General features: G+C 32.8%; 1 protein-coding gene across 1 annotated transcript; it reads right to left on the reverse strand.

Moving 5' to 3' along the window:
• Nucleotides 1-7,600: 7,600 nt before the first annotated feature.
• Nucleotides 7,601-17,152, reverse strand: LOC117344987 (solute carrier family 35 member E2A-like). Its single transcript, XM_033907898.1, has 7 exons — nucleotides 17,080-17,152; nucleotides 15,606-16,121; nucleotides 13,909-14,044; nucleotides 12,949-13,197; nucleotides 11,350-11,403; nucleotides 10,329-10,532; nucleotides 7,601-9,671 (listed from the first exon to the last, which is right to left on the reverse strand). Exons 2-7 carry the CDS (start codon nucleotides 15,859-15,861, stop codon nucleotides 9,458-9,460), a joined length of 1,113 nt encoding a protein of 370 aa, XP_033763789.1. The 5' UTR covers nucleotides 15,862-16,121; nucleotides 17,080-17,152; the 3' UTR covers nucleotides 7,601-9,457.
• Nucleotides 17,153-17,268: the final 116 nt, after the last annotated feature.

Below are 17,268 nucleotides of genomic sequence, written 5' to 3' on the forward strand. Positions count from 1 at the left end.
ACCTGATATTTTCCGAAGCTTTTATTGAAGCATGCTACTGCCAAAGTATCATGACCCTGGGCCTCCTGGTTATTGAGAGGACATCTTTTAGAGATTTCATTTTTTTTATCCTTATGAGCTTGGCCAAGCATTGTAGTTCTTTATGCCAGCATGCTACTGGCCAAATGCTATGACCCTAGGCCTCCTGTGTGTTGGGGAGTTGTTTAAATATAGCAAATTTGACCTACGTGTCTTTGGAATTAGGTCAAGGCAATTCATCCTATGCTACTGGCCTAATATCAAATGTGAATGACTTTGACCTACTGAACAAGGTCACAGCACAGGCATCTGCTTTTACTTAGAATTAATAGAACAAAATATTAGCCCATACTCCTTCTATTTCAACATAGTTGGAGAAGGGCTCAAAGTGGTGCCTATTTTAGTGGCCATAGGCACCTTAAATTCACCATTTGCGACCAGTTATTGACCTTAGTAATAAGGCACCTGCATGGCCACTAAAAAACCAGTAAATTTGCGATTTGGTTAATCTTTGACTTTCAATCGTCGCAGTTAATGCTAAAATGACATTCACAATCGAAAAAAAGTTACAGAGATGTTATACTTATCTAAAGAATTAAAAGATTTTTTGTTTTATTTAAGACAACTAGGCCGGGCGACTAACTTTTCCGATTGGCGCCTAGATTTTATGACTTGATAGCCAAATAGTCCACCTGGAAAAAATATATACTGTGAGCCCTTTGGAGTAGGGGCTAATATTTCTTCCTTTTACTGCTAACCAGAAGCAAACACCTGTGATTTGACCAAGCACATACAAGGAAGTCATAGGGTCAACAAATCGAGTCACAGGATCAAATGCGTTTGATCTTTCAAATTATTTGTACTTCTTAATAACAAAGAGGCCAAGGTTATTGATATTTGACAAATAGCACACAAGGGTAAAAATTTAGTAAGACTGACCTAGCTAATTTCAAGGTCAAGATCACGAAGGTCAAATATAACATTGGCCCAGTAATTAAGCAAGCTTGGATGAAAGGCTACTAAATTTGTTCAAAGGAATAACTTTGCCTTTCATTCAAGGTAATCTGTTAAATGTGCTAAAGCCTTCCAAAACTTTCTTCTGAGCGACATTGGTGTAATGATATTTGACATGTAATGCGGAACCCATCCTAGAACTTTGAATGTCATACATGTAACCATCGTACAAAGTATGGGTGATACAGGTCCTTCAAGCCTCTTGTATTGCATCCTGTATTTACTTAGGCTTTCATGATGGAATTTTTAAATGATATTTTTACATTACTGGACAGTAAACATTATGAATTTCATTATTTTAAAGCTGGATCGGAATCAATGTATTCCCATAGATATCTATGGTTTAGAGGTAGGAAAAATGTTTAAGTTGGTTCTCATGGTTTTATCAAAACTTCGAAGTAAAAAGTCTTGAAATTATATTTTAATAGAAAATAATTTTTAATAAATTCCATTTTAAATTCTATATATGTTGTTTTTGTTGATTCTGTTTCTTCCTTGAAAATGGCAAACAATAGAACCCTTGGAAAATAGGAACCTTCACAGTAGTGTTTGTACCAATTGTCGAGAACAGGGAGCAACAAAAAACAACAACAAAACTACAGCCAGGGACAAAATATAATATTTTATATTTCAGGTATTACACTCACACAGACTCAAATATACAAATAAATATTAAGTTATTTCAATCATTTTATTTACATCTTCTCTGTCTAATCAGAACTTTAAATTGTATATATCTCAAGCACCCCTAATATGGAAATAAAGCATGGTCCCAAATACGACACACAATGATATGTTTTCTTTGATAATTTACATAAAGACTAAAACGGTAGTCAGCCAAAATGGTTAGTGAAGTAGCCACCAGCTACTACAAGAAGACACTGCTGAAAATGACCTTTACCGTTGACAGGAGGATAAACCTGGCAAAATAAAACAATTGATTTTATTTAGGTTCCGAATGAGAAACTGAAAAAAATCTGCATTAAAATACAGAAGCTAATCTGTTAATCAATTAAAACGTTTTTTGCCATTAAAAATCATATTATTCCAAATACGTCAATCATCTGATAAATACTACTATTTTGTTAGTCTGAGACAGAACATTCATGAAATTGAAGCCTGATTATCACCTAAGAGTTTAGACCTCAGCAAAATGTTGGTATAATATCAGTATATAAAAGTCATAGGGGTCTACGATATTCATGTGAAAAATATATGTCGACTTTTCAGGCAATCAACTCTTAAGTTGCATAAATGAGTTAAAAATACAATACCTAATAATATGTTTTTTTCATTCTCATAATCATGATTAAGAAGATAATTGTTTTCTGCCAACTCATTAATATTGTACCGATAATAATTACCTAATGATTTTCAACAAACAAAAATCACACTTCACTTGTAACATTCAAGATAAAAGTAGCTTTCATACATTTTTTCATTACACATTTTATAGTTAAATCAATTAAAATAAATGGACAATGTTTTTGTGAGGATATATCTTAGACCCTATATATAGTTAATTATGAAATTAAGTGATTTTTTTTTATATACAATGTATAAAATTTGCCATTAAAAATGAGTGAAATATCGAATTTCTTAAATGTTAATGGTACAGATTCACCATCTACTACTACCATCTATAAAACAGTCATCACACATTCACAATGTAGCTTTCCAGTTTCAGAAGAGACTCAGGTCATTTGATTTCTAATCTGAATCCTGGATAATATAATTGTATACATGTACCACAATTTCATATAAAAACAAACAGAACAATTAGCCCAAATTTGTGAATGAAAATAACCATTATAATATGTTACTCTTTCATTCTTTCTTTAGTATTTGAAAACATTTTTGTGTTAAGTTCTTAATTATCTATATATTGTATATGTTAAACATGGATTCCATTGATTTTTTGTCATCAAATCTGTTTACTATTTGTAGATTGATTTTTTGTTTATTTTTCTTGTATCATAGATAAATATATACATGTGTGTATCTATAAATAATATTCACAAAGTTTTCAATACACAATAACCACATAAGGTAACTTCATACTAAAAATTACTTATTCTGGCATTTTTAATTCCTAAACAATGAAATAATGATAAAATAATTAAACAACATATTAAACTAATAATAATAAAAAAATCTTAAAAATAGTTTTCCTTTAATCAATATATCGCTAATTTGATATTTACCAGCGGTTGCTTTATCTATGACAAATTTAACAGAGGTTATTACCATAATAGTCTTTGAAATATAAATCTGTTCTTGTACAACATATGTACTGTACACAGCGATAATCAGGGCTGGTCAGTCAGATACTTGAAACAACTGTTTGAAGAATGATGAGATTCCATTGATCATTACAGGGTAGCTAATAACACATTCACACTAGCCACAAAAATAGCACTTGATTCATACATTGTGATTGAAAAGCAGAATATGCCGGAACGTTATCCCCATATATTTATATACATGTACATGTATATAAGAAAAAGGTATATGTCCTTGCGAAGGAACATACTGTATAAAGAAAATAACAAAAGCAAGACTTTGTCACTAGGCCTTTTAGCCCTTTCAGTCCACATGAAGAAGCCTGAGAGGGCAGAAAGACGAAGCAGCGAAGTCTTGTTTATTGTTATTTATATATACAAAATGTATATACATTCGGCACAGTCTTGTTTTTTTGTTATTTTTTATACATTCACCTTCGCAAGGACAGATTTCTTTTTCTTCAACATTACTGTATACATTTGAAAATAGAAAAAACCGACACAGGCACAAATTAGTGCTTTTGCTTCATCATGGCAACTCTTCAGACTGAATATTTTCTTCTATGAGGACACTATTACTTTTTTTTTACTATACTATGTATATATATAAATATATATTAAAATGTTCTGTTTCTCAGTGTCTAAGTAATATAAAGAGCTTATGCTTTACTACTAAGTGCTTCAGTCTAAGTTATACTTTTTTATATGAATAAAGATGATATCTTATTTCCAGCATTATCTGATTCAATGAAAGAGCAACAAGTCTATTTCCTGATCTAATACTGACACGAGATGTACTGTTTAGAAAATGTCCACAGTAACGTGGCGTATAATGATAAACACTATACGATACTTGCAGCTTTCCAAATTATGACAAATGTGTACAAGGGTTATGAAATAGTAATTTCATTAAAATATCTTTATGACACTGGTATACAAAAATTATGAAATAGTCAATTGAAATATCTCGATAACACTTGTGACAGCTGGTATACAAGAATTTTGAAATATTCAATTTAAATACTTTAGTATAGAGGTAGCTAGTCTGTGGACATCAACCTAATGCTATAACATAATGCAAGGGAGATAACTTTTATTTAAACCACTGTGCAACAACATGTCAGGAAATTGTCAGAATTCTCAGAATCGAATTATAGTAAATATGTAAAAGATGTGTGTATTTCATTCATAAATTAATATGTATGTACTGTATTATCTATGCACATTTTAAGTTCACAAATAAAATATTGGCACGTTCACTATTATTTTTACAGCAAATGAGAAATGGAAATGTTCCAAGATTCCAAAAGCATCATTCAGATTTCAAAAAAAAATTGAACATATTGAAGTGAACCACATCACATAAGACAGGATTCCACATACATGAGGTAACCATACATTATCTATAGCTGTGGTTTCGTAATTAACACAGAACATTTAATATGCATGGACTATAACATTTGTACCACTATGCCACTGGCAGCAAATCTTTATTTTATAAACAAAATCATATTTCCATTATTACACAATTTATTGATTTCCTGAAAATAGCATCACTGTTTCAAAAAAAAAATTAATTCTATACTGAAAACGTACATATTTCAGCGCAATCAAATTTTAACACAGGCCAATTTTTTAACACATAAGCACAAACATGACACGGTCGATACATGGTATAGTACACACAGGTCAATCAATATTGTTGCTTAAAACTGAACTTTAGATTTGCACAATAATGAATTAAAGCATCTGCATTATTTGCCACAGAAAAAATTTACAGAAACAATCATAATTTAGCTGAAATCTAACAATGCCAGGAAAGTTAAAGATAGATCACCGTGAAAATATGTACGTTAACAGTTAATGAATCTAGTCTGGCAATTATAAGTAAAATTATCCAATATCTTATGATGAATGAAAAGGCACTTAAATATAAGAAATTGTAAGCATATGAATATAATCTCGACTAAATCTAAATGCATTATGTTAAGTATGTTGATTATTGTCAAAGTTCACATTGCTGTCAAATAACAAGTGGAAGCTATAATCGTACCCCAGACTTTGTTCACTCATTTGTATTACTCAAAAACTCTCATTGCTCTCTCAAAAACTCTCATTACTCCCTCAAAAACTCTTACTCATTACTCTCTCACAAACTCTCCCACAAACTCTTTCATTACTCTCTCACAAACTCTCTACTGTCTCACAAATTCTCATTACTCTCCCACAAACTCTCTCATTACTCTCTCACAAACTCTCATTACTCTCCCACAAACTCTCATTACTCTCTCACAAACTCTCTCTCAACTCTCACAAGATCTCCTTACTCTCTCACAAACTTGTAAAACATATTCACCATATGATATTTACACAATGCCATATGCATTCTTCTACACAAAGATAGTCATAAAATTATCCATATTTTTTTTCTATATTTTCCCTATCATAAACTTGCAGATATTCTATATATATCTATATATAATTATAAAATACACCATTATAAAGAGTATTTGAAATGTGGACATGAGACATTTTCTTTTTTATCAGCAAATTAGCCCCATTTCTCATCATTATTTCTCATTTGTTTCAGAACAATCATTTTTTAAACAGTAGCTTGGTAAATGTAGTTCACAAATAACCTCTCACAAAAATTCAATATCTAACTTTTACACAAAGGAGGGGGGGATTCGAGGATACATATGACAGTTAACAATTATCTGCTAGATATGTTGTTATAGGGAGCAGGAGACAATGCCTTTTTCAAGAAAAAGAATAAGTCTGTGTAATTATTTTTAACTATATTGTGATATTAAAAAAAATGAAGACAAGATCTATTGAAGCCATCTAGATTGAGCTATAAATCAGTAACAATTTATCAACAGAAAAAAGGTTTAAAGTAATTGTATCAACCTTTCTTCCTCGGGTCCATCAACCATAGACTGACCTCAGTAAACGTCATTAATGGTAAATTAGTACCTCTACATGATATTCACAAATATTATGACTTTGTTAGTTTGTTGGACTTTCAGCCTAGTTCACAGCCAAGTGCCCTTTTATCTTCATTTCATTTATAAAATGCCCAAGAAATAAAATGAAGAGTACCCTCCAGAAGCTTGAACAGTGAAATCAGCGAGAAAATGATACAGATGTATACAGAGGAAGCCATACCTTCAGAGTCCAAAAGGCCATAATAAAGGACGCTAAACTTGTTAATATAATTATCTTCAGAAGTTATACATTAAGGCCAATGCAGAGGACTGAAGTCTACTTCATAAGTGTTGGTATGGCCGCTACGTACAGAGGATGGCCACTAATGAAGAAACTCAATTCAGAAGTACAATGTAAAAGCTTTTTGACAAACTAAGAAATTATCTGTTCTTAAGAAGCAACTTAACAGACGGAGCAAAGCATGAAGAACAAGTGACCTTTATCATTCGACATCAGAGTTTATAAAGAAACTACGGTAGAAGTGATACTGTGTTGGTTCTACAGTAAAGTGAGTTAACATATTTCTCTATGAAGTTTCCCCCGTGATATTTAAAACTACACATATTTATGAAGCGACACACACCAGCATGGATTATGTACACAAAGTTCAATTGATAGAATTGTTTTGTCTTCCAGTACTGTAGAACAAGCTCTACCTACACTTACAATAATGATGATTTTTTTTTGTCAGTAAAGAAACTTTAACTAAAATTATGATAATTTTGTTCAATGCATTGCATACATTAAATTCCATTTCTTTTTAAAAACAATAATGAACGAGTCCTTAAACTATCAAATCTAAAATCACTTGTTCACACACAGAAAGAATTAGATTAAGGGTCTTAATGTGGGAGATGCTTTTGTTTGTTTGTTTTTGTTTTACGTCCTATTAACAGCCAGGGTCATTTGAGGACCTGCCAGGTTTTGGAGGTGGAGGAAAGCCGGAGTACCCGGAGAAAAACCACCGGCCTACGGTCAGTACCTGGCAACTGCCCCACGTAGGTTTCGAACTCGCAACCCAGAGGTGGAGGGCTAGTGTTAAAGTGTCGGGAGATGCACACATACCTGAAGAAAACATCTCAAAACACCCGTGTACAATATTAGTCATTTTAAATTTAAATTAGTAGTTCATCTTTGGTTAATAAAATAAGTTCTAACAAGAATTTGATAACAAAATACTGTTTACAGATAGAATGGCTGTAATAGCTCAGTCGGTTAGAGCGCCAGCCACGTAACCGCGGCTGAAGATCCAAGGTGCATGGTTTGAACCTCTCTACCCAGGAAGCTGAGAAACGGTTGTGTCCTTGGGGAAGACACTTTACTGTAATTGCTCTGGATGGTCCTGTGACGGGCCTCCTGTATGTTGTTCAGTGAGGTAATCACCAACTACTACAAGGAGACCCCACCCCAAAATGACCCTGGCTGTTCAGGGGGGAATAAACTCAACAAACATTTTACAGATAGATAGATGATACCTGTGTAGGAATTCCTGTTTCTTGGTTTCTACAGCTGGGTAATATCACTCATACAAAAGGTATAAATGTGATTTTGTGACAATTAAACTCCAAACTTTTAAAGATTTTTTTCCATAAACACTGGAATTTTTTTTAAGTACAGTATTTTATCAATGATAATTTGACAAGTCCACTCTTTAAACCTGTGAACGTAATCAAAGTCTACACCCATAACAGAGAAGGCTGGCTTACAATATTAATGATGTTATATATTATGCTGACTTGGTACAAGACGTCTTTTAAAAGTATCGCTTTGCGTGAAGCTCTAATTGTGACTTCAGGAGTAATTATAATCACTACTGCCATACTTCTGGACATCGTCAGTAACATACGTTTGATTGTACTGTCGCTAACCAACAGAACCTTTGTCAGTGAAGAGACAGGTGAGGAGACTACTGTGGGTTACCGGTGATAACATCTGGAGTGACAACAGAATGTTCTGTATACATCTGTATACTTATCTATAACAGACTATTTCAATCTTGACATTCATTTACACTATATGTCATAAATATTTGTTCAAAACAAAACAACCTACCTGCTTAATGTTTTACAAAATACATGATTTCATCATACATATAAAGCCCATTGGTAAAGAAACATATTAAAAATCACCACTGTGTGACAGTTTGGTCCCAATACCGGGTAAAAAAAAAAGATATATATATGTTTATAACAGGTATACGTAATCAATATGTACTTAATATATCTATTGTGTTTGACTCATGAAAAGGACTACTCTCCATATCCCTAACGGAACACATTTTCACCTTTCTACCATCACGGCATTTAATTATTAAAACATTTAAATGTTTACAGCCAAAAATATATTTTGCTGTAAAACCATTTCTGATTACTGCAGCATTTCATTCATTATATTTTACTTTAAAAACAATATGATAAGAGGCCCTCAGTTGATTTAAGATTATCAACAAATTGAAACAAAATAATAAAACTTCTATTAAATAGGTGAATCTTAACAAGTTGAATTTTTATATTTCATGTTTTGATCTTTCTTGTCTTTTGAATAACTTACTATATATAATGATTGAAAATATTGTTTTTCTTAATCAATTCAGAAAATAAAAAGAGTATTTTTTAGGATTCAAAAATAAGGCAGCACATAATTTAATGTTTTTTATTTGTTTGTTTTTTATCTGTGATCTGGTAATTAACAAAGCCATTGATTTAATGATTCATATGTAGACACATATTTAACTGAAGCCAAATTATCCTTAATCAATTGGATTATCTCAAAAGGATTTTTGTGACACCCTAAATGTTTTTTCATCCATTGCATTACCTGACGAATGTCACATTCTATAAACCCACAGAACTGTCATGGATATTTACAACGTGAAAAAAGGGCGGTATTTTTCAAACATTTTTGCTGATAATTTACTTCTTATTAACATTTATTTTGAAAAAAAGTATTACAAAAATAATATTTTAATCAAACTTCAACAAGTTTTATTAATAATAGTACATATTAGGAACAAAAATATCCATATTAAAGGTTCCACAGTGACTGTACACAGAATCAAAGTGAGCAAATTAAAAAGATTCAAACAAAACAAATAATTGCCTATCTAACATAATGTATTATCACTAACAATCAATGAACAGCATGAAACAATTAGCTCAGATTTCCTTGGCGTCGCCCATCAGCGACGGTGATGGTCGGTAATGTTGTTTGATAGTGTGTAGGTCCTGGTCATACTCTTTAGCCTTGGTATACAACAGAACTCCAATGGTCACTACACAGGTACCAAGTCCGCTGAGGAAGGTGACAGGGTTACTGAACAGTATCACAGATATCCAGATCAGGAAGGCTCTCTTTACGGTGTTTGCCACACTGTGGATATGATATGCAAAATCCATTCATTAACATTACAACATTATTGTACTGTATTTCTAAATTTAAACTCATTTATGCAAATAATGTTATGGTGCTACAACAAGCATGCTTGGTATTGCTAAATAAATTGGGCTATACTATCATCATGACTAACTGGGGTAGTAGTCTAGATACAAATATTTACATTTGATCCGAATTTTCCCATTGACACAATGCTATGAGGCAGTTGCTGCCATATGCCTATAACAGCAAGTGTCTTTAGGCTATAACACCTAGTGGGTCATGTGACATTAAAAAAAGGCGGTAACATTTTCGTTGGTTGATTTTTCAAAATTGATGAAAACAGTAAGGCAATGTTTTATATATAAGTATTGAACAATTTCATGTTATAGATGATGTGACATTACTATGTATGGTGGGCAAATTAATGCACCATCATTTCCTAATGGGACCCCATGGCACTTGCCCGACATACATCTTGTGCCATATCGACTATAACAACATTGACTGTTTCAACCCTAAGAAATTTTAGTGGACTGGGCCATTCATTCATCATTTGAAGTCCAATATGGTCAGTAGGGGTGAAAGGGTTAAAACCACAGACATTGCTTAAATAGGTACAGCAAACTGTACATGTAATAATTAGTGACTTACCTGTGTGTGACAGGTGATATATACCCCATTAAGACATAGGCTGATATACTTTGGAAATGAAAAAATGTTCCATTTATAATGAGCACAGTTAACATGGTAAAGTCTAATGTTTTCTGTGCATTAGGTAGGTCTATCAGAAAGAAACAGGCTGGAATTTGTACAATTATAGATGAAATGCTTGTGTAAAACTGCAACTCTGCTGGGCTGAAACAGACAAAAATAATAATAAAAAAAGATCAATAAATGAAAAAATTACAATGCTCTTCTCAATAAAATGTGTAATTATGAACTATATTGTACTGGTTATGTACTGGTTATATATAACCAGTGAATAAGTATTTTAAAAATAGACTGCTTCCCTTACAGAAATACAAGGCTGATCTATCATTTATATATACAGTGGAGCCCACTTATTTGCATATCCCGCTTATTTGCATAAAATTATCATGTCCCGATTTTCTTCTTCTTTATCTTTGTATTTTAATCCCGTGTATTTGCATCGACTAAAACACTGACTCCCGCTTATATGCATATAAAAATTCCAAAAAATCGAAAAAATTTAATTGATTTTAGGGTATTTTTGTGATTTTCCCGTAATAAAAGTTTTATGAAAAGTTTTTGAACTTGCATATTGATTTGACACGATGTACAACATTATCTAATATATGTATATTAAAGTTGCAGCAATATTGCAGCTCTAGTCTGAGGAGCTTTGCTGCACCAAGTTTGTGGCACAAAAGACGCACACACTGCTGCACACTTTAATTTGTGCACTGATTATTGGACAAATATATATATTAAGAATTTGCCAGATAAAAGCAATTCTTTCCATTCTTCTTACAGACTTGTATTGAATATTAACATATAATTATATATTTTATGTAATTATTTGGGAGTCAAAATATCCCTTTTTCATGTAATCCTGTGATGCAATACAAGCTTAATGAATGTTTATGCATTGTGGCATATTGTGGCAATGCACCGCTAACTCTAATGATGATGATGTGCGCATATTACTTACGTGTATTTATATTTTTCCCCACTGATCAATAATTTGGAATAAACATTTTGTAGACTGAAAAAGAGAGAGAGAAAATAAGATAAATAAAACATTTCTTCCAAATGGTAAAAAAGGTTACATCAGGTATAATATTTAGCATAATTTCACAGCAAAGTTGATATTATCATTAAGAATAACTTGAATGACAGGGCCATTAATGATTATCACAAACCTTCAGGCTTTTAAAAAATACACATAATTTATCAAAACCTGTCACAAATTTAGCCATTATATATAAACTTTTAGTGAGGCAGGGACTTTTTATCGCTGACAAAAAAATACCTGGATGGCTGCTTTAGCTATGACAAGAATTTTGTTTGTTTGTTGGGTTTATAACCAGTCACCAGTCAGGACATGTCTCCTAGTAGTAGCTGGTGGCTACCTCACTAAGCAACCTACAAGACTGGTTTATTTTGTCTAATGTCCTATTTAACAGCCAGGGTCATTTAAGGATGTGCAAGGGTCCTGAGGTGGAAGAAAGTCACTTCCTGACTATTCATAAATAAATTATCTAATTATTTTGCTAAAACTGATTTTACATTCATTCAAAACGATTCCTACTTGACAATGAATATGTATTGATTTCATTAATTCTAAAAAAATCCATCCACAAAATAATTTGTTCTTGTTAACTTGAACAAATATGAACTAGAACTGTATACATGTATATATATATATTGCCAGGATTGCTTATGACTAATACCCCTACACCCTAATCCACCCTAATTCCACTCTGCATCAAACACTTCTTAAATAAAGGGTGAAATAGCATTAATCCACCCTAATTCCACTCTGCATCAAACACTTCTTAAATAAAGGGTGAAATAGCATTAATCCACCCTAATTCCACTCTGCATCAAACACTTCTTAAATAAAGGGTGAAATAGCATATCAAAACACCAAACAAAGGTGCACAACTTTAGTGAATAAATGTGCTAAGTCCATACTAGTTTTGAGAAGTTTGCATGAAATTAATTGGAATTATTGTCTGGATATTCTGTCTACAAACATAGGAAAAGGGAGATAACTGCCATAAAATGGTTGAATCAAAATTACAACTACCACAGTATATATAGCATGCTTACTACATCTTATTTCATGAAATTACCTAAAGTTTGGATAAAAACAGATTCAGAAGTAGTTGTCTGGACAATGTTTGGTCTACAATTATAACTAAAAGGGACATATAAACTGTACAAATGGCCAGATGACTGAATTGACAAAGTTTCACAAGATTTGATGACAACTGTTGTGTAGACAACATCCTGGCACAGACAGATGGATGGACAGACAGGCAGACAGATAAATGGACAGATAGACAGAGAGAATGACAACATAATTCCAGTATATATTAAGCCATAAAAATAGCCAGATAACTACATCCATATAGTGTCAAAAAGATTTGATGACAACTGTAGGAAATGTGCAGCGGAAATCCTGACACAGGCAGATGGATGGACGGACGGACGGATACACAAACAGATGGACAACATAAATACAGTCTCAACTTCAGGGGGTAATATGATAATGGGACAGTAGCTGATACTATTAAAGACTTACCATTCTGTAAGATTTGTTGCCAATGCAGCTATGAATCCCTGTATATTAAAGCTAAGTTCATAGGCTGAACACAAGGCCAGTCCGGCCATGATAGGGATGAGGGAAAGGAATGTGTATACCCCAGTGTATTCTCCAATCAACATCCATGATATTCCCACAGTGAATAATGGAGCTGAACTCTTCACTGTCTCCGTAAATGACACGGCCACAAATTTTAGGGCAACAAGTCCTAGGACTACTGTTGAGAATCTGTGGAAATAATAATGCATTTATTAAGCACATAATATACTTATTTGTCCAGGAATAAGCCTTGAAATAAGCCAATAAAAATATTAACAAAAAAATCTGTTTTATTGTACTGCAATAAGGCCACCATCTAGTTTGGTCAAAGTTGGACCCTAGAGCTTATTTCTGGATAGATATGTAAAATTCTCCTATGGGGGAAGAAGAAATCCATCATTTAGAGTACTGAAGAAAGCCAACAGTCATTCATTAACAAATACTCAAGCATCAAGTATTGATAGAAAAAAATTAACCTTACTCCTACTATATATCATCAATGTGTAACACTTGAAGATCGGAATGAAAATAGGCTCTCTATATCAAGCTCTCTATATCAAGCTCTCTATATCAAGAGCTAGATGATAAAGTAGCAGTAGGGGCTAATATTTTTAACTATAAATATTAACCAGATACAGATGCTTGAGCTGACAGTCACAAGATAATGCTTCATTGAGATGGGAGCCTCACTGTAACAGGGGATATTATAAATGGCTTCATCAAATAAAATTCAATTTAAAATTTTTTGTCAATATTCATCAAATTTAAGGAATACACTAGTACAGTTGCATGCAAAATTGGCATCTTTGATTTCCGAAGTTCTGTAGGAATCACAAATAATTAAACAATAATATCACAAAGCCACAGCAGATAAACACTTATTATATATATAGTATGTACCTCATTGTTCCGACTAATATCATATTCCTCCAAAAGTTTGGAGGCTTTCCGTCTCTTTCCACTGGTTTGTAGAATCCGAGTGGGAGGTACATTTGGAAAAAACCACAAATTGTTGTCATCACCATTTGCATCGCTCCTGTAATATAAATAAATAAATAAGATTTTAATTTGGGTATAATAGTAGCATTTTACAGCTTGTAATTCAATTTATGTTTAATTGCATGGAATCAAAGCGTTACATTTAAATCATCTTAATTTTAAGAGGTTTGGGTTTATTACCTTTTCTACCAAATAACATTGCTAACCTGATATTTGATGTATAAAAAAAAATACTTTATGACCTTCTAAGTAAAAAAGTGAATCATGTTGAATCATGTTGCATCATGTTGAATCCTGTGACCTTGAAAGAAGTGATATTATTTTGTACTCATACCATCCTTGTCGTGTTGTACGAGAAACTTAAATGACAATAATTTTGACCCTTGTGACCTTGAATATGGGTCACATGATTTCTTTCTGCAACCTATTAGCCAAATAATATAATTGATATTTTAAGCACACAGCATGTCCTACAATACTGACCAAGGTCATATATTTTTGTGAACTTTCCAGATAGAGGCTTCACTCTAGGAGACGCCCGACCGATACAGATAAAAGCTCTCTTTGAAGAAACTTTCTTTCATGGCCACTAATTTATGTGATTTCTGCAATACAACCAGTAAGTGGTGATTTATTTGACCAATACAGACACTATTTTACTATGGTATTGCAACATTAATCAATTCTCAGTCGTAATACTTAAACCCTTTATATTTGGAAATACAAATGTAGACTAGTTACATAGTATTATATGAGATACATGGCAAGGTACAGATTGATAAATTGAAAGTATTCTACTGTACTGACGGGAGCTGTGTATCGTAAGGTGGGAAGCGATACGATTTGTATCGCGATATTTGAGAAGCTGATGACCTATCAGATATCTGGTATTCCATCGTACTATAGTCATGTTTTGTTTGTGATCTTTCCGGAATATTAGAATCTTTGTCTACATTTGTTACAAAAAAATATATATGTTTTGTCTGTTTCCCACAAACTGTTTTTTGAATTTAGATAATTTGGATTTGCATAACTCTGCGATCCAATACATAGATGCATTGGTGAATCATTACACCACTAGTACTGACCCCATGTGATACTGCATTTAATAATGCCATTCTGTCATCTAAATCTTTTCTCATTTATCGATTTACATAAATTCGAAGTGAAATAGTTTATTTCGTTATTTACATAAAGCTTTCTTTAAGGAAATTAATGTACTTAATTTGTTTAGCTGGGCAAAACAAAACCAAACTTTTCAAATGCAATTTTCAATTTTATAAAATTTGGAAATATTGGAATTAATATCAGGTCTCTGGGTCTCTTGGCAGTAGAAAAATTGCTGTTTAAAATATCTTAACAAAGTTGACCACTTGAATGTAGGTCTAGGTCATTCATTTGTACAAACTTAGTAGCGTTTATCTCCAGCATGCTACAGGCCCAATATTGACACTTGACGAACGCCAGACGGACCCCGGATGCTGGATAGATGACAGATGTAGCAGCATATGGCATAAGCTAATAAATGTGTGTAAAATTTCAGTTGAAATTTATAAAAAAAATTAAATGAAAGCCCTACACAGCATTAAGTGCATTACCTAAGAGTGCTGGATCTCCTCGCAGGGTGGCAAGGATATACTTGTTCAGGAAGAGAGTACAAGCACTAAAGATGTACCAAAGAACAAGGAACAGGAAGGCTCGGGCATTCAGGATTCCCTGTTTCTCCTCAGATGATTGCTGTACCACATGTTTAGTAGCAGGCTGCACCTTTACCATGTCTAGAGACATGTCTATGTGATTATGATGTCCAAGTCTCGGAGATGATGGATCGTTATTGTCCGACATGTCCATCATCAACTTTTATTAGTAAAGCTTTTCTTTCTGCTCATCAACGTGGATATTTTTGCATAAATAGCTTTTTACACAAAAAAATTTCTATTGCTTTCCTTCAGATACAAGGAATTAATTTTTTGCTTAACTATTTGGAAATCAAATGAAATTATGAAGTATGCTTTCACGTTTGATTTTAATCAGGTATATGTTTGCAGAATTCTGTTGGTTACCAAAGCTGGAACCAAACCTGTATCTACAAACATGTTACATCATTGATGGATCTGAAAGAAAAGAAACAAACAAATGTTATCAATTAAGACCATTCTGTCAGAAAAAGGGAATTGAAAGAAAATCATTTAAACAGTAAGCACATGTTTACATGTAGATCTATGAGTAATCTATGCAGCAGGCAGTAGCGAAATAAGCTTATCAAGGAAATCTTTATGCACAATGACATATTACTGTAACTTGTGGTACTGAATAAGTCAGGCTATTTCAATTTGCAATTAATCAACGGTTCCTAACCACTTTCGTGAAGCGGTTTCTGTATTTAGTTATATAGTGTTCTGTCTTCACATATATGCTAGCTATATATATGCACAGGTTAGAAGATTTGTTGTGTTAATGATTATGAATACTGCACTTGTCTCTTGTTAACTTTTAATTGTTATAAAATATGGGTTGACTTGAATGCACACCGGGCCTCTAAAATTCAATTCATTATATATTCTTAGACAAGGACGAATATTATGACAATCAAGTCAAGTATGATGTACTCAAATCCTTCCCACTTGTTCAGACACGACCTATTTCATGTTCGATAGGTTATTTTCCCTTCTTTGTTTTTCTTGGATGATAGGCCTACATGTACCTGTATACTATTCATTAATTCTTTAATGTTTTTTTGTTTTTTTTTTGGAAATTCAATGTTTATGTAATTTCATAATGATAGATGCATTACATTATCTTACTGGGAAAAATAAGATAGGATAGGTTCAAATGGCTTACTGGGAGTCAATTAAACACAGTAAAAAATACATATCCCTTCCAACCTACAAGACTGTATCTAATCCTGTGAATGTATAACAGTTCGACCATAACATTAACAGTTACAGAACATGTACTGTACGTGCTGTCAATGTACATCTATTTTTGGAAAATTTGGAATTATTTACAAAGCATATTCTTGGTTCATTGGGAATCGTCTTTTAAACGTACTATGCTAGTCCACATACTTACGATATTTATCACTACTGCACGTTGCAAAAATATAGCGATCGGCAATTGCCAACACACACCTTGCAGGTAATCTTGATTGCAATGAAGCTTGAACAATCTACTCTAATCAACATGATCTTAGCAAACATTTTACTGACTCCAATTTCCCCAAGACTACGATGCTTTTTACTTCCGGGTCAAGTATATGAC

The sequence above is a fragment of the Pecten maximus genome, chromosome 16, assembly GCF_902652985.1.
Source record: "Pecten maximus chromosome 16, xPecMax1.1, whole genome shotgun sequence".
Lineage (NCBI taxonomy): Eukaryota > Metazoa > Mollusca > Bivalvia > Pectinida > Pectinidae > Pecten > Pecten maximus.